Source organism: Perca fluviatilis, chromosome 22 (genome assembly GCF_010015445.1).
Source record: "Perca fluviatilis chromosome 22, GENO_Pfluv_1.0, whole genome shotgun sequence".
NCBI classification, from domain to species: domain Eukaryota; kingdom Metazoa; phylum Chordata; class Actinopteri; order Perciformes; family Percidae; genus Perca; species Perca fluviatilis.
In genome coordinates this window covers 22012892-22038358 of record NC_053133.1, presented here as the reverse complement: position 1 = coordinate 22038358, position 25467 = coordinate 22012892, and the positions used below count along the sequence as shown (strand labels likewise).

Below are 25467 nucleotides of genomic sequence, written 5' to 3'. Positions count from 1 at the left end.
GCCCGCTCTATTAACTGAGCTAACCGGCCACGACACCTCCAATAATTTAAGAGATTTAAGTGCTCTATCGTCATTATACCAGCCATAGGTGCTCCATCATAGTACCATCAATGATGTCATTGATTACCTTCTTGGGCTGAATTTCTCCTGACCCCGTTTCTGACCGACTGTCGCCTCCATCACTTTCACTGCCTGGGCTGTCCTTACCTACACACACAGAATAGAAAATGCATATTAGCTTCAGCATTCCTGCTAAGGTACAGTACATTAAGTAGAATCATTTTCAATTTTCAATTCATATAGCAAACAGAGCCAGTTGTTTATGTTTTTTGGGGTTTTTTTTATGCCTTCCCCCCATCTGATTGGATGAAACTCACTGGTGCGGGAGCTGCGCAGCTCCTCCTGCGAGGTGTTTAAGGAGGACGTTTCCGACTCCGTCTGGATAACTTTGGTGAAATTGGAGGGAAACATTCCACTCTTCCCATTTAGAAATCCCTCCCACCAGCCCTCCTCTACCTGAATGAACACACACACACAAGTTACACACACAAGTTACACACAGTTACACACAGAGAAACCAGACAAAGATTTACACCTATACACTACCAGATTTACACCACCTATATACCTACATGTACACTGATTTTCCGAAGAGTTGCGTTTATGTTCAGGTTTAAGGTTCATTTTCTGTTAATCAACTAATAGATGAATTGATTAATTATTTCATCTCTTAGCTTAAATAAGGGTTATTAAAGAATGATGACAAATATATAAACCTGTCAGTGTTTCCGGGAGGACAAACTCTGTTTCTAAATTACAACAAACAGATCTTTGTCATCTTTTATCATATATTTGTGCTCAATTCACCAACATCAACATATCTTATTATAAAACAAGTGATAAATGTGTGTTAAATAGACATCAGCTTGTGTGTTTTAGGTAGGCCGATTTCTGCCAACTGGCCTTTCTAATGGTTATTATGATTATGATGAAATGCTCCATTATGAGTCCAGTGAAGTGTCATTAGTCTTACCTCTGCTATGATCTCAATGACATCTCCTATTTTCAACTCTAGCTCGTCTTCATGCTGAGGCACGTAGCTGAACGCCGCTTTACACCTCCGCTTACGGATTTGCTCTACTGCGCGTGCGCACGCACACACACACACACACACACACACACACACACGCACAAACAAACATGTTTTAGCTTTACATGTGACATAATTGGCTCCCGCACTTATCCATAATCCATGACTTGATCCATGACATGGACTTGATCCATGAGTGAGCAGGTGTTTACAGACTTAATAAAAGCCCTCATGGCTGAAGACTGACACACCAACCTTTGACCTTTCCATTAGCAAACAGTCTTACTAACAATCTCCGACCCCAAACACTCCCCACTGGCCTTGCAGTTGTTTGTCTTACACTCATTAGCCTGCTCATTAAACTTGACACATTCTACACCAGCTGGGGCATTAAGCTGTAGCCCTGCGACTCCTCTTCTGTCCACAAGGTGTCACTCCTCCTCATGTTAAATGGAAGGGTGTCTATGCGGCATATAGGCAGTGGTGGAGGAAGCATTAAGATCCTTTACTTAAAAATACTAATATATCATTGCTAAAATGCCTCATTACAAGTAAAAGTCTGGCATTGAAAATGATCCTTGAATAAAAGTATTTAAGTATAATCAGGAAAATGTTCTTAAAGTATTACAAGTTAAAGTACTCAATGCAGAAACTGTGACAGTTACACTATTAAAAGTCTTATTTAATTAACTAGTGGGCTAGTCTATAAAATGTCTATAAAAAGTTTCCCAGGTTCCAACGTCTTTAAATGTCTTATTTTATCTGACTAAAACCCAAAGATATTCAGTTACACATACCGTAGAATGAAGATATTTTAAAAAAACTGAAAAAAAGCAGTAAATCCTCACATTTGAGAAAAGGGAAGCAGGAAAAATATGGCATTTTACATGAAAAATAACAATTATCAAAATAATTACCAATTTATTTTCAGTCAATTAACTAATCGTTTCAGCTATTTGTGCATGTTCACATTTTTCTGTGTTCAAAAATCTTAATTTGTAAAGTAACAAAAGATGTCAAATGATTGTGGATTCAAATATACAATATTTCCCTCTGAGATGTATTGGAGTAGAAGCATAAAGTGACATAACAAATAGCAGAAGTACCTTCAATTGATGATTAAGTACTTGAGTAGATGTACTAAGTTAGATTCCACCACTGCATGTGTGTATAATGAGTGTGTGTACGATGAATGCTTGACCCAAATCCTTCTTCACACTAATAGGATCTATGTTTGAGACTCAGACCTGCCAAATGAATAACATGTATGAATGTGTGTGTGTGTGTGTGTGTGTGTGTGTGTGTGTGTGTGTGTGTGTGTGTGTGTGTGTGTGTGTGTGTGTGTGTGTGTGTGTGTGTGTGTGTGTGTGTGTGTGTGTGTGTGTGTGTGTAGCACCTTTCTTGCCCGATCGCGTGCTGGGGTCGGACACAGGGCTGGCCCTTCCATTGGAAAGGTCAGGTCTGATCATGCTTGCCTGCCCTCCATCCCTCTTTGCCTCTTTCTTTATCTCCTACACAGAGAGAGAAACAGGAGATGATAAGAGGAGGAGGAAGAAGAGGAGGTGAGGAAGGATGATGGGAGAGATGAAAAAAAAATTAGCTTCCTTTTGTATACAATAAATAAAAATAAGGTCTGTCAAACTGAATCTCTGTTTATGAGCCACCCAGCTCTGCTCTGCACTGTGCTGCAGCAACCCAGGTGACCCTTCACTGTTTACCTGCAGACCACCAGCCAGAGCTGGTACAGCTGGGACAAACACGGACACACAAACGGAGTACCACCTTCTCCTTTACTGCTGCAACCTTTCCCTCTCCGTCCACATGACTTTCACTTGCATGAAGCATCATGAGACAGCATGCGAAACTGATCAAGAGAACTGGAGTGAGACGGACAAACAAATACTGAGTGACAGAAGAATCAACAAGCGAGCAGATGGAGTTACAACAGGGAGACGTTCTCACACACACACACACACACACACACACACAACCACACACACGCGAACTAGACATGGCGGTTCACATCTCCGCACCACATTCATCATGACACTGTTTCATAAGCCCTGGCCCTGTGGCGAACGCAGCTCAGTGAAGCATACTGATATACTGACTCACACAACCTAACCCCTCACACACACACTCTGCTTGTGTATGACCTGGTGTGGCGTGAAAGCCTCGATGAGCCTCTAAGATCCCAAAATATCAACAAGCAAAGACGTTTCCTAGACAACAGCAGAGGCTAAGAGACATTTTCGGAGCTACAAGGGTTGGGGACTGGACAAGACGCCAAAGCAACAATGATTTTTGTGTTTAAAAATGCAAACAAATGTGGCATTCAACAGGGAAGAGATCCACATTCTCTGTATGGTGGGACAGGGCCAATTCAATTCCGACACGTGGTGTGTGTGTGTGTGTGTGTGTGTGTGTGTGTGTGTGTGTGTGTGTGTGTGTGTGTGTGTGTGTGTGTGTGTGTGTGTGTGTGTGTGTATGCACCAAGGAAGTTCCAACAGGAAGTGAGGGATTGAAATGTTAAAGGATATAAATTGCCCTTTAAACCACAACATGTGAACACATTACCACAGAGGAAAGTGATTCACCAACATAACATTTCTTGCCTTTCGCCTCTCTATAAACATATATACCTCTATTTATATTTAAAGGAATAGGTCTTTTTTTTGTATTACTTTGAACAAAGCCAGGCTAACGGTTTCTCGCTGCATCCAGTCTTTATGCTAAGCTAAGCTAACCACCTCCTGGCTGTAGCTTCACATTTAGTGTACAGATATGAGAATGGTATTGATCTTCTCATCTTATTCTTGGCGAGAAAAACAATAATGGTGTTTAGTGTATGGTCAGTTTATTTGAGCATTTTCACTGAAACAATGAGAGCTGTGAGGCTGAAGCAAAACGGTAAAGTTAAAAAAAAAAATAAAAAAAAAATAGAGAGAGGTGGTAAAACGGGCAGATTTCTGTCCACTGAGGTCAGGTCAGTCACACCGTTGTCTTTCCGTGACATTTGGTGCATTTGTTAAGTAGGTTAATGCAGTGTTAATGTAGAACCAGGAAAGAATACATTGATTCTGCAGACAGAATGCAGATGGACTCTAGCCTTAACTCTGCATGCCTTTGTGTACTGCAAAAACAGATATAGAGACAAACATATTCATTCAGAAACTCACATGCACAGTCAAAAACAAAAAAAAAGGCCAACCTACGCAAAAACCCACAGCGGCCATTTGCTAGCCTTCAGTTTCCCTTGTTTTATGAGTGGAGTAGCAGAGGCGGTGTTTACTAGCTGTTCGGCTTTCTGCCTAATGAAAAGAAATGGAACATCAATTCTGAAATCCATTTGTTGTAATAATGCTGCTTTAAAAAAAAAAAAAAATTAATATATTTTTAAGTATGGAACCGGAGATATAATGAGACATAATGACTGCATGGTTTTGCAAAACAAATCAAGGACAAAGCTAACCGTACTGTTCTTGGAGGCCTTTGTTACTACTTGGATAGCATTCATGCTCTACTGCAATTCCTCCGGTGGGGATACGGAGGTACCCGAGAGTTAAAGGAAACCCAGCTGAAAAGAGGAGAGGAAGACAACGTGATTCATCATATCTGAACAGGAAACACCTGCATAATATACACTGCAGTGTTGGTTGTGTTTGTCTGTGAAATGTGTAAAAGCCTGACAGTAAGCATGTAGTTAACTCACCAGACCTCTGGCCCTTTCTCAAAGTTACAGATAATGCAAAACAATGCAGTGTAGCAGCGGACATCCACTGTGTGAGCAACACAAAAGAAGCTGTAACTTTGAAACAGAGAGAGCTTCGCTTGTAAAAAAAAAAAGAAAAGAAACGCAGAGTAACAATGACGCAACATTTGATTTCTCCTCTTTTCATAAACCTCGTTGTTGTTGCGCGACTCTATTCACTGTCTAATCTGACACAGAAAGAAAGCTTTCACACAAGGTTGAACATTTTTATATATAAAGACATTTTGGGCCCTATTTTAACGATCTGAAACGCAAGTATGAAACGCAAAACGCAAGTAGCTTTGTGGGCGGATCTCGGGCGCTGTTGCGATTATACCGGCGGGATAAATGACTCTTGCGCCCGATGCAAATCTAACATGGGTTGGTCTGAAGTAGCTAGGTGTGGTTTGGGCGTAATGTGCAATAAACCAATCAGAGCGTCATCTCACATTCCTTTTAAGAGCAGGCGCGCTTGTTCCATGGCAGATTGCTATTATGACGGCGGATTTGCCTGGCGCACGCCAGCGGGAGTGATGATGCGAGATGCGGCAAAGTAATAAATGCCCGTCTTAGCTGGGTGGCGATGTTGCTGCGGCCTTTCGGGCGCATCTCCTCAAGTCTGGAGAGGATTGCTGCAGCCATGGAGCGTACCTCCAAACGCACCACCTGCTCCTGTTGTGCCCCTTCCTCCTCCCCCCACTCCATCTCCGTCCACCCGCTACATCAGGAGCACATCGCGCATTACTCCTGGACCAGATCCCGCCGTAGTTCAACATCACGTCTCCTTAAGTCCTCTAATATTTCCTCATTTATGTCATCAACACATCCATGATTCATGGAAATGTTGTGTAAATCATAACAAGCCACAAAGAATGCTGCGACTTTTTGATGATTGTACTGTAAAATGCCTCCTGACCTATCCAAACACCTGAAGCGCATTTTCAGTAATATTTTCCTTTGTAATTATGTATGGTTTGCAAAAATGGGAACTGCTGCATCCATTTAGATGAGAGAAGTGTATGCGCGTTTTGCACACGCTACATTATGGCCAAGCATGCGCCCCTAAAATAGCATCTGAATAACGCGCCACTGACTTTAGACTAGGTTTTTCCTGGTCAGTGGCGGAATTGTTTTCTGAAACTGCAGAATAGCACCAAGTAACGTTTGCGCCGGAACACGCCTCTTTTCGCTGAACCGCCCCCAGGAGCGCAAATACATTCCCGAATTTACCGACGTGCGTCTGTGGAGGGAAAAGTCCGCTGTGCGTCGGGTGCAAAATAGGAATGATACATGCGTCGGTGTACAAAGGCAATTGCGCTGAGTGCAAGATAGGGCCCATTAACATACAGTGAGCCATTTTGGTTGAGTTAGAGCAGAAACAATAGATTGGAAACAGAAAATTAATCTGCAGCCATTTTGATAATTGATTACCAAAAATGGCAAATAATTCCCAGTTCCATCCTCTCAAGTGTGCAGATTTGCTGCTTCTCTCTGATTTCTTTTTAACATATTTAACGCCTGTTTATGTGTGACTGAATATCATTGGGTTTTAGTCGGACAAGGCAAGACATTCGTAGACATTACCTTGTAGTAAAATGAGCATTTAGTACATGTATTTTATAGACTAAGCAATTAATCATTTAAATAACTTTAAGTGTATGGTTATCGTCAACTAGGAGCCACCCATTTATATTATAAAAGTGGTTAAGTGACTTTACTTATTAAAAGTGACTACCAGGCAAATCCAGCTGCTCTTCTGCACCATGAATAACAATGTTTAGCATTTTATGTCAAATGAGAGCATGTGCTTCCAATTTGCCACACCTGCTTGTCTAATCCACAGGTCATATGATTACAGCACTTCCCATAAACATGCTGATAACGGCTCCAGGCTTTGACAAATACACATATTTGCACACAACGCATCTTCGGTGAGCCAGAATTGGTAGCTTTGCCGTCTCGTGATATCCGTAACATCAGTGGCTCTGCTAAATTAAACATCCAGTCTGCAGTTAGCAGTTTGTAAACCTGAGCTGAACCTCAAATGACAACTCTGAGTGGTTTCAAGTTTGGAAACAAAACAACTTTTTTAACAGTCTTTTACTGAAAAACTTAATTCAATGACCGTCACCTTAATAATCTTAGTGGGTGCCGGTTGTCAGCCATGACTACACCAGAGGGAGGTTGTTTGCATACCATCACTTCCTCTCCCCTTTTCAACCTGTCTGTCCCCTCCCCCCCACTTCCTACACACACACAGACAGACAAGCAGACACACACACACACACACACACACACACACACACACACACAGCAAAGCTTAATGTCACTGATTCCCATAACTGCAGTCTTGTGACAGACTAGTCTGGTATGACTGCATTATCACACACACACACACACACACACACACACACACACACACACACACACACACACACACACACACACACACACACACACACACACACACACACACACACACGCACAGCCAGTGGGACTTCACAGGCCCATTGTCCGGCTCCCTGACAGTGAATGAGAGCTGTGACAATCAGTCAGCACAAATAAAGCCTGGCTGCACGGCAAACAACCTGACAAAGACTGACTTCTTTGGCACTGTCAAAATGTGAACGCTCTCTGCACTTGGCTTATAGTACTTCTACTTCCCCTCATGGTACTGTGAACAAGCTACTTCCCTCTTCTCATTACCGCAAACACATTGTTTGACTATGCATACCAGAAGCTGAGTCTTGACCCTCACACCTACATGTCTAATTTACTTTGAGCCACCAGCAAACTGGTACAAAATAGGAAATTTTGCCCTGATGTCCCACAGATACTTACTCACCCAGGGACATATTACAGTTTTTTACAATCACTTTGGCACTAATTTCAGAACCTTGACGTCATTTTTCAAAACTCTAGACACAAAACTCACAACCAATGATCAAAATGCACATTTTTCATAACTCTAACACTTTTTTTCAATTGCTTGGATACAATACACATAAACCTAAGATCATTTGTTCATTTAACAAAGATCACCTGTTCAATATGACATAACTCAACATCAAAGTACTACTATTTCAAAAAGCAATTCACACATTACATTTCAGATGATTGTCTATTCATTTCATTACAATGATCTAACTATCAATTGATACAACTGCTCAAAATGATAAGTAACTGTTGCATTACTCTTAATGCATAGTTGTATGGAAACAGACAAACAATATTCCATGTTAAGACCATGAAAGTTTCAAGATAACGAGATTCATTGTCACCAGTTAGCGTGGAGCATGAACCAATTAGACTACATGATCTGTGGATGTAATATTTCATCATCATTCTTTACTGTAATGTACTACTGTTTATCTGACACTGTTTCTATGGTCCCATGTACCATCTTTAAGACTATTTACTGTATTGACAGTACTGCACTGTATAGATGCAGGCCCTTGGAATTGCTGGTCCAATTCTGCCAACTTGTTACTGATGATTGAGATATATATATATATCTATATATAAATATATATATATCTATATATAGATATATATATATATATATATTATATATATATATATATATATATATATATATATATATATATATATAATATATACTGCTCAGTGGCCAGCAGATCAGACTGTGGTTGTACCGGGCAGCTTCCAGGTATGAATGTGGAACTGTGTGAATGTGACAGGTCGTCGTTGCAAATGAGAATTTGTTCTCAATCAACTTACCTGGATACTGTAAATAAAGGGTAAATACAGTAAATAACTATATATATATATATATATATATATATATATATATATATATATATATATATATATATATATATATATATAGTTATTTACTGTATTTACTGTATAAGTATATATAATATATATATATATATATATATATATTATATATATACTCGTACCACATTGGTCTGTAGTATTCTCTCTACTACTGCAGTACTTTAACAGGGATGTATTTATTTGTAGTACCATAATGAAACATGTATCACCTATTTTGTACTACAATATTTTATGATTGTACGAACAATGACACAGTGAAACTATCGATAGCTTGTGTGTTGGTGATCTAAGGTAACGTTTCAATGGTATTTCAAAATAAATTTGTTTTTGAACCAATGATTGTGCAAGTGCAAAATTTCTTTAAAGATATGAATGCACAACGCAATGTTTTGAACATTGGACAGCCTGTGTTACAAGTGATGATAGTTTTGGGCCAGTTGTTCAAAACATTTAATCTGGATCAAAATTATCCGGATTTGGAAATCCCATTTTTTGCTATCCAGGATCAGGTAATCAGTCTTACTTTTATGCCGGTTTTTCAAAAAAATTTTTGTTGGGCCCCCTTTTCCCCAGATAGATTTTTTTTTATTCCCCCATCTTTTTTTTCCCTGCCCCCCAAAGAGAAACCACACCCCGTGGGCTACCAGCTATGTAAAGAACAGGTAGGAGAGCCAACATGGGGTCACTGGAAGTGTTTCTTATTTTGAGACAAAATACAAAAATAACAACCATCCACTTCCATTCATAATTTCTTTTATGACCCCTCATCTGAGTTACAACAAATAAAAACAAATATACATTAACAAATATATTGTGGATATTTTGAAAATGTCTTAAAAACAAAACAAAAGGCTAAATGTCCAACAGTTTACAAAATAAAGACTGTTCAGGGTTCTTCTTCATCTGAGGAGGAGAGACCAGCATCTCCAAGCCCTGCTTTTAGAAGGCAGATCTGAAATTTGGCTTTGGTTTGCTGCAGTTTGGTCAGCTTGATTTGTTCCTCTGCCAGGAGTATCTGTGCTTCTGCTCTTTCACTTCTCGTTTAGACATGGGGACAAGATCATTTCTATTTTTATTTTATTTTTACTTTACTATACTGAATAGCTTAATTGGTAGCCTATGTCTACTTCATCTACTTTATCACTGTTACAACGGTTACACAAGTCAAGTGCAAAATATAACTAAAAGTATATACACTACATGATACAAATGTATTATTTGACCAATTTTAAAGTTTTACTACATTTTCTTCCTGGAATCCACCTTGAAATCCTACCCCCTGTTGGGATCAGGATAATCCTGTTTTTTTGGATCAAAGTTATCCAAATCCTACTGACAAGTTTTGAACGACACAAACTGAAGGTTTGATCCAGATTAAAACTAGGATTGGATTCTGTAATCTAATCGGATTTCAGAATCCTTCTTTCCCTTTTGAACAACCCATTTTCAAGATTTGATCCAATCCGATAACAACAATCTGATCAGATTACCTTTGAACAACTGGCCCTTTGAGTTTTGTGTCTAGAGTTTTGAAAAATGACGTCAAGGTTCTGAAATTAGTAGCAAAGTGATTGTAAAAAACTGTAATTAGAGCTGCTGAAACTAACAATTATTTCATAATGGCTTTATCTGATGGTTATGTTATCAATTAATCATTTAATTGGTCTGTTTATAAAATGTAAGAAAATAGTGCAAATTGTCCAAATCCTGTTGCCAGAGCCCAATGTGATGTTTTCAAAGGTCTCGTTTTGACCAATCAATTATCCAAAACCCAACATTTAGTTTACTATCATAGAAGATAAAGAAAACCAGCAAATATTCACATTTAAGAGGCTTTTTCCTTAAAGAATGACTTAAACTTTCAATCAATTGTCCAATTAGCTGTTAATCATTTTTGCTCTGAGAGTTTAGAATACAATATCTAAATGAACTGAAGGTTTTGGATTTACATGAACTTCTCTGTAGCTTCATGTTTCTTAGAAAATATCCATGGTTTACCCCCAGTGTTTACAGCCTTAATTTTTTCATCCTCATTTTGTAATTGTGGGTGTAAGGTTGGTGCAGTTTCCGTTTTTATCAAAACACGATCAGCTTGGTCTAAGAAAGGCAAACAAGCAAGGGTGGAGGTGATAGAACGAGATGTGGGGAAGTCTACCACACATTTTTAGCTTTAAAATAAAGAAAATCCTTATCAGTGTTGCTCCCCACTACCAGCTAAGCAGACTACCACCCAACAAGGCTCTGAATGTCCTATACTTTATCAGAAGTGCTTGTCAGATGGTCGAACAGCTTCTGAAACCCTCTCCCCACAGACCTTTCCGACAATGGAATTGCGGGGGCTGCGTTCAACAATTTCGACAAGTTAACGTTTAGAAATTTGGCAATCCGACAGTCACACTCCCACTTCAGGCAGTGTAATCTTAACCTTAATCTAAAGTCAAATCCAACTTTATATGTTAGTGGGCCAGTTGTTCAAAACATTTGGAAATCCCATTTTTTGCTATCCAGGATCAGGTAATCAGTCTTACTTTTATGCCGGTTTTTCAAAGCAACATTGGATTGGATCACCCTTATCCAGAAAGACAGTTTTCAAGATTCCCAAATCTGGATTACCAGTGCTCTAAATGGGACAACATATCACAATGTGGGCTACCAGCTATGTAAAGAACAGGTAGGAGAGCCAACATGGGGTCACTGTAAGTGTTTCTTATTTTGAGACAAAATACAAAAATAACAACCATCCATTCCGTTCATAATTTCTTTTATGACCCCTCATCTGAGTTACAACAAATAAAAACAAATATACATTAACAAATATATTGTGGATATTTTGAAAATGTCTTAAAAACAAAACAAAAGGCTAAATGTCCAACAGTTTACAAAATAAAGACTGTTCAGGGTTCTTCTTCATCTGAGGAGGAGAGACCAGCATCTCCAAGCCCTGCTTTTAGAAGGCAGATCTGAAATTTGGCTTTGGTTTGCTGCAGTTTGGTCAGCTTGATTTGTTCCTCTGCCAGGAGTATCTGTGCTTCTGCTCTTTCACTTCTCGTTTAGACATGGGGACAAGATCATTTCTATTTTTATTTTATTTTTACTTTACTATACTGAATAGCTTAATTGGTAGCCTATGTCTACTTCATCTACTTTATCACTGTTACAACGGTTACACAAGTCAAGTGCAAAATATAAATAAAAGTATATACACTACATGATACAAATGTATTATTTGACCAATTTTAAAGTTTTACTACATTTTCTTCCTGGAATCCACCTTGAAATCCTACCCCCTGTTGGGATCATGATAATCCTGTTTTTTTGGATCAAAGTTATCCAAATCCTACTGACAAGTTTTGAACAACACAAACTGAAGGTTTGATCCAGATTAAAACTAGGATTGGATTCCGTAATCTAATCGGATTTCAGAATCCTTCTTTCCCTTTTGAACAACCCATTTTCAAGATTTGATCCAATCCGATAACCAAAATCCGATCAGATTACCTTTGAACAACTGGCCCAGTCTGATCTAAATGTAATCCTAATTTCAACCCTAATATCTCCCATTATGTGAAAAAGATGTCAAACTCGCACCTGTGAATGAGGGTGAGTGTTTCAAAACACACACAAACACCCCAAGCAAACCATACTGCAGTGACACACTGGGCGCAGCGTGTTTACTCGGCTGCTATTTAGGGAGGGCCTCTTGTGGGTTTATGGAGCGTGTAAGAGACTGGGAATGAGGAGAGAAAATGAGGTGTGTGTGTGTGTGTGTGTGTAGGGGGGGGGGTGACATTGTAATTACTCACCCTGACAAAGTTATCCGGGAACAGGCCCCTGCGTCCGTCCAGCTCACCCTCCCACCATCCTCCATCGTCCCGCCGTATGTTCACGATGATGTCACCCACCGTAAGACTCAACTCATCGTCCTGCTGAGCCTCATAGTCGAACTCCACCACGGCCTCCACTGGGCCACATAGAGAATAAGAAAGAGAGAGTTTAGCCCTATCCATGCGGGACTATTATTACCAGGGGACCTTGTGTAATTTAGAAATTAGGGATCGACCGATACTGTTTTTTCAAGGCCGATAGCAATACCGATTATTAGTAGTTGAAGGTGCTGTAGGTAGGATTGCAAAGATCCAGGACTTAGCCAAAAAATTCAAACTTCTCAGTCCCTCCCCCCTTTCCGCTAAAGCCTAAAACGGTATTCTAAGCACCTCCCCCTACAAGGGAGAACGGATTTTTTTTTGGAATTACCTGCTTCATGTAGTTCTATTCAAACATAGGGTCAGTATCAGCAAATATGACAGAAAGTTGGTTTTATAAGTCTTAACTACTGCACCTTTAATGAAACCAATAACCGATATTTGGAACCGATGCATATACAGTGAAAATAAAAATCTTTAAGTCAAAGATTTTGGAATGTTACAAAATCTTTGTTTAGATGCTTCAAATGGTAACTACCCTTTTTTTCAACCTGGACCCTATTTTACTATGTTTTTGTGTGACTGATGGGAACAACATCATCTTTGAAATTGGTCCAGTATTAAACGAGATCGCTGCAGTCGGTAGTGGCAAAACAAGCTACAATGTAAGTTAATAAGGCAATTGTCCAGCTTGTATTTACCTTCACAAAAGTGCTCGTTTTGACACTGACAGGCTCAGATTATTATTCTAAGTGTCTGACAACATTATGGAAAGGATTTCTAAAGAGGTCGAGCTTTCTGTTACAAGAGTAAGATCCTTCTATTAAAAATAAAAACGTCCGTGAAATTGCGTTCGCTAAACCCACCAGACATGTAAATTAACAGTAATTTTAAAGTCCACAGAAACAAAATAAAACTATGAAAACCGTTTTGGGTCGTCTTTCCGCTTTTCCAACCATCCCAACTCTAGTTTTGGTTGAAATAAACACATAGTTTACAGATTTACATGTGGAAATATGTTGGCTCTATACACACTGAAAGTATTTTTTAGATGGAGTCTGGTGGGTTTAGTGCTAGCGACTTCAGAGCTGTTTCTGGTTAAACTGAAAGGTATCAAAGAGGTTTTAAAGGTCTATCTCTGAAGGGATCCTTTCCATAATGTTGTCAGACACATAAAATATGAATCTGAGTCAGTGGCAAAACAAGCACTTTTGTGAAGGTAAATACAAGCAGGACAATTGCCCTGTTAACTTACATTGTAGCTTGTTTCGCTGCTGCCGACTGCAGCGATCTCGTTTAATACTGGACCAATGTCAAAGATTGTTGCTCCCTTCAGTCACTTAGACACAAAGACATAGGAAAATACGGTTGAAAAAAACAGTAGTTACCCTTTAAACAATTATTTAATAAATTAGAAACTTTCAACATGATACAATAGATAGTCAGATAGTGTTGTGGGCGTGACATTAAGTCAGATTCAGTGGTGAGTGAATTCGAAGCAGAGGGACAGATGAAGATAATCTGTAAACTGCCAAAAAATGGTCCGATAATCGGCCTGGGCCAATAATCGGTCCATCCCCATTAGAAATTTCCCGCTCCCCGCTGATTCAAAACTGAATGTGAAAGACAAACACACATATGTAAACACATTCACAACTAAACACACAATCCTACACAACAACAGCAATGTCCGTAATTTACTCTGGCCTGCAACACTGCAGAAATAAAGTTAACTGCATTTAATTCCTCTTTGGTGCAGCTCTGATTCAGATAGTAATTTCATTTCCTAAAAAAAAAAGCTGGTATTCAAAAAAATCATAACTCTCAGCACACACAAACATAAGGACAGAAAATTCTTCCAGGGGGAGTTGGAATTACCTGTGCTGTCATAACTCAAATGGTAAATTCAGTATAATGTACATTTCCACTGCACTAATTCCATCAGCACAACAGTACAGTCATAGATCATGCCCTTACTTTTGCACGCCACACTTTTCAGTTTTTTATTTTTAAAAGAATTTGAAAACCATGTATCATTTTCCTTCCACTTCACAATTATGCGCCACTTTGTGTTGGCCTATCACATAAAATCCCAATAAAATCCATTTACGTTTGTGGTTGTAACATGACGAAATGTGGAAAAGTTCAAGGGGTATGAATACATTTGCAAGCCTCTGTAAACAGAAAACAGGAAGGAACATTAGTAAAATAATATCTTACACACCAACTCGTACATTCGCACACACACAAAACCACCTTGTGACTCTTTACAAGTATTAGCAACTCGTGCAGCTGCTAATACTTGTAAAAATGTACTGAATGTGTCATATCACATATAGTTTTTTTTACACACACACACACACACAAAAGGTCTGTCACATTACACACCGATGCACCAACGGACAAAAAAAAAAAGAGACACTGGCCAGAATCTACCACAAGACCGCACTTCTTGTGAAAGCAGTTGTGTTAAAGTGCAAGGGCAGGGCGTCGCTGGCACTTTACATCATGGGGAAGGAGGATGACTTCCACAAGACATCAATATTAAGCAGAAAAAGCAAAGACAACTGTAGTCCAAGTTGGCCTGGCACTGAGATGGGAAGGATATGATTCTGGCTTGAGATAACTAAGAGATTAGCCGCAGATGAGACAGCGACGTGGCACAAATACCACTTTTCTTTATTGCTTGGAGTGGAAGTGGAAGGTTCTTCAGTAAGGAGCCGTATGTACAGCGAGTCAATAGCTTGTGGCAGTTATCTTGCAAACCACATTAGAGTACATCTGATTGGCAGAACAGGACAACACACTGCCATCCACCCACCCATCCACGTCAGTCAACAACAAATACACCACTGAAGAAGACGACAGCTTGTGGCTCTGCACAGAACGCACATCACCGAGTGCAAAGGCAAATAACACAAAGTTAACGCCAAATAGGCTCTCGATTGGAGCTCAGTCTGGTGCGAAGCTATGCAGAAAGAGTGGAAATTGAGCCTTGCAATATATGCACACTGGATTTGATTTTAACAGCTTTCATTTTTTGTGTATAGGATGTACAACACAGCGTGATGAAATAGATGCACAGCCACAATGCACAAAGAGCATTTTAAAGAAATGTAATGCCCTGCAAAGCGATATGACAGTATTATCATCACCACTAACGAGTCATGTTTTTTTATGATGTAATGTTTTAAATTGAAAGGGTTTTTAATTTTGTATGATGCAGTCTATAATGTTTATTCTCTGTACTTGAATCATAACAACACAAAATTCAGCTATTGAGCTAATTCTGGGACAGTCAATGACTGTCTATGGTCCTTGTTAAATAAGCAAATACATTAGCAATAACTAAGTCAATAATAGTTCAACTTTAAAATATAATTCTGATGATATTCTATATTTTCTTTTTGTCAACTAATCCCATGCAAAGACTAAAACCATCAATGTATTTATCCTTTAAACAATATTGTCTGTGTATACAATGCCTGATATGGCTTATACCTCGATTCTTGTCCAAAAACTATTTAAAACCACATCAATGTGCCTTATTGTTGCACTGGGTGACATGTTCGTTCATTATCATGAACACACACGCACACTGTAGTTTATTTTGACTAAATCCCATATGCACTATCCTGCCTCTTTAAAGACAGCATCAAATCTGCAGCTCAAATTAGCTCCCAATAAATCCGTTATTTACTCGCGTTTGAGTGACATGACGTTTGCAAAAAAGGAAAGGGGTCACTCGTAGACACCATCTTAACCTTGTATAAAAGGTATAAACATGCTTCCTCAGCAAAGGGAACATGTTAAATTTAGGATCCAGTTTGAGATTCTTGTAATTACATACAGAGTCATCAATGGTCAGGCACTGGCCTACATTAGTGATCTGCTGCACCCTTATGTTGTCAGCAGATCTTTGAGGTCCTCTGATCAGGGCTTACTCGCTGTTCCCAGTACTAAGCTGTAAACTAAAAGGTGACAGTCGCTCCTAGACTGTGGTACGCATTGCCTCATGTTTTAACAGTGGCAGCCTCTGCTGACATCTTTAAAAAGCAGCTAAAGACGCATCTTTTTAGTCAGGAGTTCGTTTAACTGTTTAAATGTATATCATGGTTTTGTGTTTTACTATGATGTTTTGTGGTCTTTATGGTTATTGTTTTGTTGTAATGTATTTATTTATTTGGCCTGTGAAGCACTTTGTGACTCTGTCTGTGATAAGTGCTATATAAATAAACTTTACTTACATCCTTACAGCCCATATCATTGCTTGACTTGGGATGCACAAGCACCGCATTGCATATAAAGATCACAAGGCGTGCAATATGAAGATAACAAGAATGCTTATCAAATACCAGCAAAAGCCCATGATTAGACTGCATGTTAACACCACACCACACACTTTATGGCCTGCTCATGTAATGTTGCACGGCACCTAACGACAAAGTGAGAGACTAGCTGTTGAAGAAAGTTGAATATTTAGCAGCTGAGGTGGTGGAGTTCAAAATAGAGCTAAAGGAGCGTGAATACTGGACAAGTGTACATTCATCAGACAGGTCACATAAAAAAGACTTCAAATGATTGTTTTTTGCTCGATGGCTGCATAATGGAGTTGCTAACAAATGTACAAGTACCAAACAGAATATGTTTTTTATTTTTTATTTTTTTATTTTTTTTATTTTACTAATACATAGAACAAATTAAGAATTACAAAGACAACACAAGCTTCAAACACCCCCACCCACCCCTACCATGCATTCACACCACAATCACCACCACAATCAACTCCACATCCATAGTGTTTTTACAAAAAACAAACTATAAATAAAAAGAAACACAGAGCAAACAAAATAAAGAAACAGAAAAAATAAAAAATAAAATAAAATTAACATAAATCAATCCTCTAATTTAAGTAAAGAAACATTCCATTTCTTTTCATGTTCAATTATTCTGTTGTTATTTGTTGCTATAATTGTTTCCAGCATATGCTGATGATAAACTCTATTCTTAAAGTGTTTTAACAGAATATGTTTGGACCTTACCAGAACCTTTATGTTTTAGCTGTTGTAGTGTCTGAAGGTATATACCACACTGTAAAAAGGTGTGATAAGCAACAACAAAAAACACCTTAATGTTTGCTCACTTACCCACTTTCCCACCAACCCATCCAACTGTAGCCTCAGCTAGCTTAGTTTCAAGTATATGGTCTACAAATCTATGGACTATATTTTTTGTAAAATCTAATTTAATAAAACTAGGTCTGCGTTTACAACTATCAAAACAACTTAAATAAAAGAAAATAAATCTGCTCTTATTTATCTACCACTTTGTATCAAATATTATGAAAAGTTTTATAATTTAGTTTTTGTACTGTTGGTCGAAAAAAAAGAAGCAATTTAAGGTGATCACTATGGAAGGTTGTCTTTGCCATTTTTACTACTTAGTCCGTTTTTAAGAAAATAATTGTTAGTTGCAGCCCTACTTGCATACACTTAAACATTAAAGGTGCAATATGTAATATATTTCCTTGCAGCCATGGAAGCAGCAAACAAACGAATGGGATCAACGGAGATAGAATCTGCATGACTTAAAAAAAAAACTTGCCATGTTTCCAACAGTAACCAGAGATGTAACAAACCCCTGGTAAATACTGGAGATGTATCTGAAAGATGGAGACAGCTTGGAGCCCAAAAGGACGCAATGTTGGCTAATTTCCTCCTGAACAGGTAAGCATTAGCTTCATGCTAATTTATTACGGCTACAAGGGACGGGCATTTTATGTCATTTCAACATTTGAATTATATAGTACTTGAGTTGGTTACTCGCAAAAACGATTGAGACACAGCCAGTAAAGTGATCCCAACTGGTCCTGGCTAACGCCGCCATGCCAAAACGCCATAACTGCTAACGTTAGCTAACCTTACCGGATGACCAGGCAAGCGGGCCACGGCTGTTTACAACGTGAAGCCTGTTCAGCGGCCGTAGCCGACAACGGTGAGTTATTTTAAGCCAAGAGAGGGGGGCTGTAAATCAAGAAGAGAGGACCGTGAGTTAATTCTAAGCAAATAAAGTGTGTATTTCAGTCGGAAAAGGACAACAAGGTAGTGGTATTTTTAGAGGTTCTTACCGTATTTCTAAGCCGAGAAAGTGCGTTTGTCCGTCGGGTGGAGAGGACGGCGAGGTTGTTGGGTTTTTAGCGGTTCCTACCGTAATTCTAAGCCGAAAAAGTGGGTCTGTCAGTTGGGTACAGAGCTCTGCTTGAGCACGGGCTTTTATGACTGTCAATATAGCCAGCATCTAACGTTAGCTACTCCGCTGTGCTGTGAAGTAATGTCTGGCTATGTGATATAACCTCTAGCAACATTATTGTGGATGCTGGGGTCTCAGCCTTGCAACCTCCGTGAACTTTGAGTCTGGGGAGGAGGGGCCGGGGGAGACAACTCTCTCTAGAATTTTGAATTTGGACTGAAGTAACTATTTTAAACGCTAGCTGTCAGAATTACATATTGCACCTTTAATGTTGGTGGTAATACATTGCTTGTGTGAAAAAGGTTAAAAATGACACAGGAGGCTTTGTGAGGACAAGAGACAGACTATCTGAAAGCTTGCAGACAAAACAAAACTCCCACATAAGTGGTCAAGAAACATACTGACATACAGGAACTGAGATGGGCCCTTAGCATCCTCTGAACAGCTGCAGTCAGTTTAGATAAGAGGTAACTACACATCCAAACAAACGGAACTTTGCAAAGCCACGCTGACATTTCACTGGTTTACAGCAGACCTGTGTTTAGCTGTGAGTATGTTTCAATGCTCTCGCTGAAAAGCATTCACACTGGACTGAAGCCCACTGGGAGTCAAAGCCACCCACTCCAACTGTGGATCAGATTACAGACTTCTCCCACACTAAAAGGAAAATTCCAACTATTCTCTGCTCAACTCATCATCCTGTTGCATCGCAGGAAGCTGCTTTGTGACTAAGTGTTCTGATTCCCTCAACTTGCATTGATTACAATTCCCAGCACTCCCATTTCCCATAATGACTTGTGACAACCACGAGATAATAACTTTGTGCGTTACTATTTTTGTTTTTAATGTGAGAGACACGGTGACAGCAACAGCAAAAGCAAGAAAGAGAGAGAAAGTGTTTCAGTTCCGGCTGAGAAAAGTGAAACTTTCACTTAAGATTAATTACAATAGCGAAACTAAGCTCCTTTAACAACTACCTGTCTACTACCTGTTTAACTGTTAAATCTTTGACTTCAATTCTGAAGGACAGTTTTAGTCAAAGCTGACAGTTTTCTTCTAGTTGAAAAGAAAGCGTTTAACTGTAAGTTTGATGTCTTGTCTCTATTTTGTAAGTCAACAGGAACAAGCAAAGAAATAACCAAAAACGACAAAATGGATCCAAGAATGCAATGTAAAACAACATAAAAAGGACTGTCTTTCAATTTAAGTTTTCTTTATTGAATGTCTTACACAGCATCTATATACACATACTAGGTACACCAGTACAATCTAATGCAGTTCAATACAACTGATCTGCCGTAAAGTCTACTGTTATGATACCTATAATGTTCATATACGTTTTTATTTAATTATATTATTTAGCATTGAAGTCAGTGTTGGTGTTCTACTAGACTGCATTATATTCAGAGATGTTTCTAATACCATGTCCACCTCATGTTTGTAAATGGGAAGGACTAAATAATATGTAGTCCAGCAGTACAACGCCACCTTTAACTTCTGTATGACCTCAGTAATGAACATATGATTGAATTTAAAAATGTCCGTCACCCAAAACTGAACATTATAAACTTTGTAAGAGCAGAATTTATGGCAGTGCTGTTTTGTTTAATTGCAAAATTGCACAGGGGTACCTAATAAAGCGGCTCACTGTCGCAGCTACAAAAATTAAATAAATAAATGAAGACAATATTAGGCAACTTATTCCTCTTCTACAAATGTCATGGATGGATTAACCCACTTGGGGGTCCCCACTGACAACCCCAACCACCACTGTCCTTCTTGCATTGTTTATGCATCCTGTAATTTTTGACATTTACAAAGAGATATACACCAAGGAACTGATATAAAACACAGCGCTTTTTATTTTAGGTTTAGCAAAGGACCTGTTTAAAGGCCCTTGTAAATTCCATTTCAGCTAATACTGTAATTAGTGGTGCATAGTACAGCCAATTTTGCAATTAATTAAACCACACACAGTGAATCTGGTCTAGGCCTATGGGGAAATTGCCTGCTTTCCCCGGTTGGTCATTCAGCCTTGGCGGTTGTGTGTAACTGGCTGTGAGTGTTTCCCTCGAGGCTGACTATGCATTGTTTGTTTGTTTACGTGCAGCAGAGACATAGGTCCAATAGAAAGTATGCATGCAAAAGGAATAGAAAAGGAAGTATTTTGGATAGACTGACTACTCTATATGCATCAATATTATATAATGCTCACTTAATCCATCATAAATGAATTTTACTTTACAAATCGACAAGTTACCCAAAGGAATGTTTTGAAGATCTACCCGTTAAAAAGCACGAAAAGAAAAAGTACCACCCCCAGACCTGCATCTGTGCAATAATTAGCAAATTTGCATATGCACTTAATTGACTGATTACTCGCCCACCAAATCTGCAATCAATTAATTTGCATTCATCGTGTGGAACAGCGCAGGGCTGTGGGACATGATGGCGATGATGAGAGGAATGGAATGTCACAGGCAGGCCTGTTTCATCCACGGAGACAGGGATCTGGAGAGAGCCAAACACTGTGCAACGCAATGGCCAGACAGACAGAGAGTGCATGTAAACGTGTCAACATCTGCAACTCATCAATGTGACCCGTTGCTTTCCTGAAATCGCACCCGTACGGCCGAGCCGCACACCCACGCGCAGCTTTCCAATCATGAATTAAAAAAAAAAAGCATGGAAACGCCAAACCGGTGCGGTCACAAAGAGCTCGGCGTTGTATGAAGCGACGTCAGTGAAGGTGAGGTGGGGAGAAGAGGACAGGAGAGGAGGAGGAAGGAAGGAGATAGGCTGAACCCTGCGCGCATCTGGACCGGGCGTTTATTCCTGCCCATCCAGATGCGCAGAGGTGCTGGAGGCTATTTTGGGGCATACTCTAAATTAAAAGCAAAAAAAGCGTTGCATTTTACCCATTTATGTGTCCCGGTGTGCTCCTGTAGGCTGGTTGGTAAAGGGAAAAGGCGGTTGTGTGAGGTTAGTGCCGAACCGAGCCCCAGCCTCCTGCTCGTATAGATCCGCTACAGCAGCGCTGAAACGGGAGGAGCGTCTGATGAAACCATATTCCTTCCTCTTTTTCTCTCCGGTGACACGGCAGAGGAGGCAGAGCGAGGAAAACGGAAAAGCGCTGATGAACAAATCTCTCTCTCTACACCCCCCTGCCCCTATCTCTCTCTCTCTCTCTCTCTCTCTCTCTCTCTCTCTCTCTCTCTCTCTCTCTCTCTCTCTCTCTCTCTCTCTCTCTCTCTCTCGTTGCCTTCAGGTGCACCGCGTAAATTCAAGCTTCTAAATTAGTATTTTCACAACAACCACATATGGCAGTAATGTGACGTAGGTATAGAAAGATAACTTAATAACTTATTGTAATACCTCCAGATCAATAGTGAGATATCGGATTATTATGATAATTGAAAATGGCATTACATATTTCAGCTATGCGAGGTGCACTTAATTAATTTCAGACATTAAAAACAACCTAAAAAAACAGAAATATTTTCAACAAAAATGAAGCACTCTTCATGTTTTCTCCAGTACTCACAATGGCTTTTAATGCTGTTATTCTATCTATCTATCTATCTATCTATCTATCTATCTATCTATCTATCTATCTATCTATCTATCTATCTATCTATCTATCTATTACTAGCCTACTAACACAACCAAGACACAAAACACAGGAGGAAAAGCCATAAACAGCTGTCTTATTCAGAAATAATAACTCAGTTTACAAAACCTAAGGTCATATTTTAGAAAATAGGAGTTAAATATCTAACTAAGAGTAGACTTAATATTACAAGGCCTGTAACTGATGTTAATTTAATTGATGTTTTAATTTAACAAAGACTTGACCTCAAGACGTGTCAACATTCCTGTGGATCTAACAGTCTTTTCTATAAATATAAGTCATGATGTATGACATAGTTTCTTCCGCTCTCTATTGTTAAAATGGTTGAAATGAGCAAGAAAATTCAGTATCTTCTTACTTCTCTAACTTTCTTTTTATCTTTTTTTTTTTTTTTTTTAAAGAATTTCATATTTCCAACAGCCTTTAAAGGTAGCAACCTTATAGGCTCAAAGCCTTGCGCCTGTGTATCCCAAATCTCGCGATAACAAAGTCTTGACAGTATTCCCCAAACATTGCACTGTTAAGGGATTTTGGCCTTCAGGTAGACTTCATTAAAATGTTTAATAAACAGAAACCTTATCAAACACACAAAAATATTCACACACAAACACACACACACACACACACACACACACACACACATACATACACACACACACACACACACACACACACACACACACACACACACACAGCAGTGTTGTTGTCCTTTCTGGATTAAACGTGCAGGGGAGAATGAATGTGCTGGCAGCAGCAGATAGAGGGTGATTAAATGATGCTGCGATAGTGGAGAGAGAAAAGAGATGGGGGATATAGATTAGTTTTCACAATCAGTTGTTACTTGGGTGGAATACAGTGACAGAGCAAGCTCCTGTACAGACAACAAGGAAGATCTGATACGATAAACTATAGCAGCTCATAGAAATGGCATTCATATGACCGGAGAATGCGTCTCAGGTAGGCTGTGACGCAAGACAGATGATAGCCTACGTCTTGCCTGACCTTGATTTTGTGAACAGTATACTGCAAGTAAATAGCCTATCTAGCCTTCTGTATTAACTGTCTTGACTATAGCTTATTGAGCAGAGGCTACATATTGTTTAATGTCAGTAAAAATGTGGTGTGAAAGCGTGTAAAAGCCCTCAAATCCTACCATCATATTCAGCTGTAGCCTAATAGTGTCCCCAAAATAAAGGTGTAACATGCATTCACACAAGGCAACACATTAAACTGATATCTTCATAAATAATCTTTCCTTAAAAAATAGTTGTGTTAAATTAGGACTATAAAGTTACCTAGATGAAAAGATTGATACCAGTGGTGTTTTGGGGTTAGATTTAGAAGGAAAAAAATGGTAACGTTAGGGCAACAACTATATTTAACGTTACTTTGCATAGATGCAAAACCAGAAAATGACAGAATTTTACTATTTGATATAATTTAGCTATGCTTGTCACTTCCTGTCAACTTCCTGTCAGAAAGCGTGTTCTTTACTAGCCTTTATACTGTTTATGGTTCTTTATCATAGGTGCCATCCCTCCCATAACACACACAGGAGGCACACAAAAAAGCCTCTCTGACAAGCTAACGTTAGCAGTTAGTCATTTTGTTCTGGAGAACCACTCCATGTTTAATAGGATTCTTTTTAACCAGAGGATTGTCTTATAACAATATCCCGCAGCTGGTGGGCATGAGGTGTTTTATCTTTAAGTTTGTCTTCAAAAGACAGACTTTCAAATGTGTGCTGTAGATGATAAGAGTTACCGGGTAATCGACATTTTTCAGGGGTAACCAACTAGCTACCATCGGAAAAATTAGAAGCCAATGACGACAACCATACTTCAGCCAATCAGATTCAGCTCGGCAACAGTCAGACACCTTTGGGCATGCGCATTATTGTATTCCCAGACTGCGCACTTGACATTGCGTAGATCCCTCTTGAGCAAAGCACAATTAAAACACTATTTCTAAATTACTCAGGCTAATTAATTCACTAAAACCACTTTTTTTCTTCTTCTGCTGCCAGCAGGTGGTGGGTGTCCATACTTGGCCTGTTATGAAGGTGTGTCCAAAGATCCCGTATATCTGGTATGGTATGAGGCTATGACCTGTAGTTTATGGTGGCTATTGTTAGCAAACTTGACATACATTTCTTGTACTGTGTTCAATCACTTTATGTCTCTTCTCCACTCCGCTACACTCCGCTACTGTTGCAGTAGGTTTTAGCATTTAGAATTATCATATTAGAATTGTTACTTGTGACTCAGGAGTCACCAAAATGTCACAGGGTTGATCTCACAACAGCCAACTTATCCATTTGCCAGCCATGCTCCTGAGTATTAGAGTGAACCTCCTATTCAGTCACTTCAGAGCCCACTTTGAAATGTAAACAAAATGCCTGAAATGTAAAAGATGTGGTATTATGGTATCTAGGGTAACACATCTTCTCCCACATAGATGCCATCTGTGCCGCTGTATGTGCAGTTGGCCTTAGGATAGACTAATTGTTTCCTCATCCAGAGATAGAGGTTAGTGTCTCCAGAGATGAGAGGTAATTTTAACACAAAGCACTAAGGTGACACCATCTGGGACAGTGTTGCTATTACATGATGTGCTGAAGCCCCAATTCAATTTTGCCACCTACTGTACATGTGAAAACACCCAGTGAGAAGTCTGTTTCTGGCGCCTTCATCCCTCCCTTAAGTATATTTGTTTTTTGATGGCATCTGAAATGTTGCATTTGAGTCATTTTAGCGATTGTATGAAAACGATTGGTTACCGGTACCCTCTCTGTGGCCACAGACAGCCTATGCGGTTAAGACTCTTCTCCTGACTTAGAAAGAAATTGCAATATAATTTCTTAACAAAACCCTGATTTCAAGCTTTATATGTCAACAGAAAATACTTTTTACATCATATGATACATTGAACTGTAGTTCAGTTAAAGTGAGAAATAAAGCAAAGGTGACTGTTGGCAGTTAGAAAAAGCTCTTTAAAAAGATAATGTTCAATCCCTACT

The 25467-nt window shown here is 39.2% G+C and overlaps 1 protein-coding gene across 5 annotated transcripts in view; it reads right to left on the bottom strand.

The window, feature by feature from the left end:
• Positions 1-21981, bottom strand: part of sh3kbp1 (SH3-domain kinase binding protein 1) — a 42487-nt gene extending 20506 nt beyond the window's left edge. For 2 of the 5 annotated variants that reach the window (XM_039789908.1, XM_039789906.1), the window contains exons 1-6: positions 21736-21980; positions 12449-12606; positions 2487-2601; positions 1034-1140; positions 378-516; positions 128-207 (exon numbers count right to left, since the gene is read on the bottom strand). In XM_039789908.1, coding sequence (XP_039645842.1) covers positions 128-207; positions 378-516; positions 1034-1140; positions 2487-2601; positions 12449-12606; positions 21736-21739 — 603 coding nt within the window. In that variant the 5' untranslated portion in view covers positions 21740-21980. Of the gene's footprint in view, positions 1-127; positions 208-377; positions 517-1033; positions 1141-2486; positions 2602-2808; positions 2919-12448; positions 12607-21735 lie in introns of those variants that run through there. The other 3 variants (XM_039789910.1, XM_039789907.1, XM_039789909.1) reach the window with 3 other exon arrangements.
• Positions 21982-25467: the final 3486 nt, after the last annotated feature.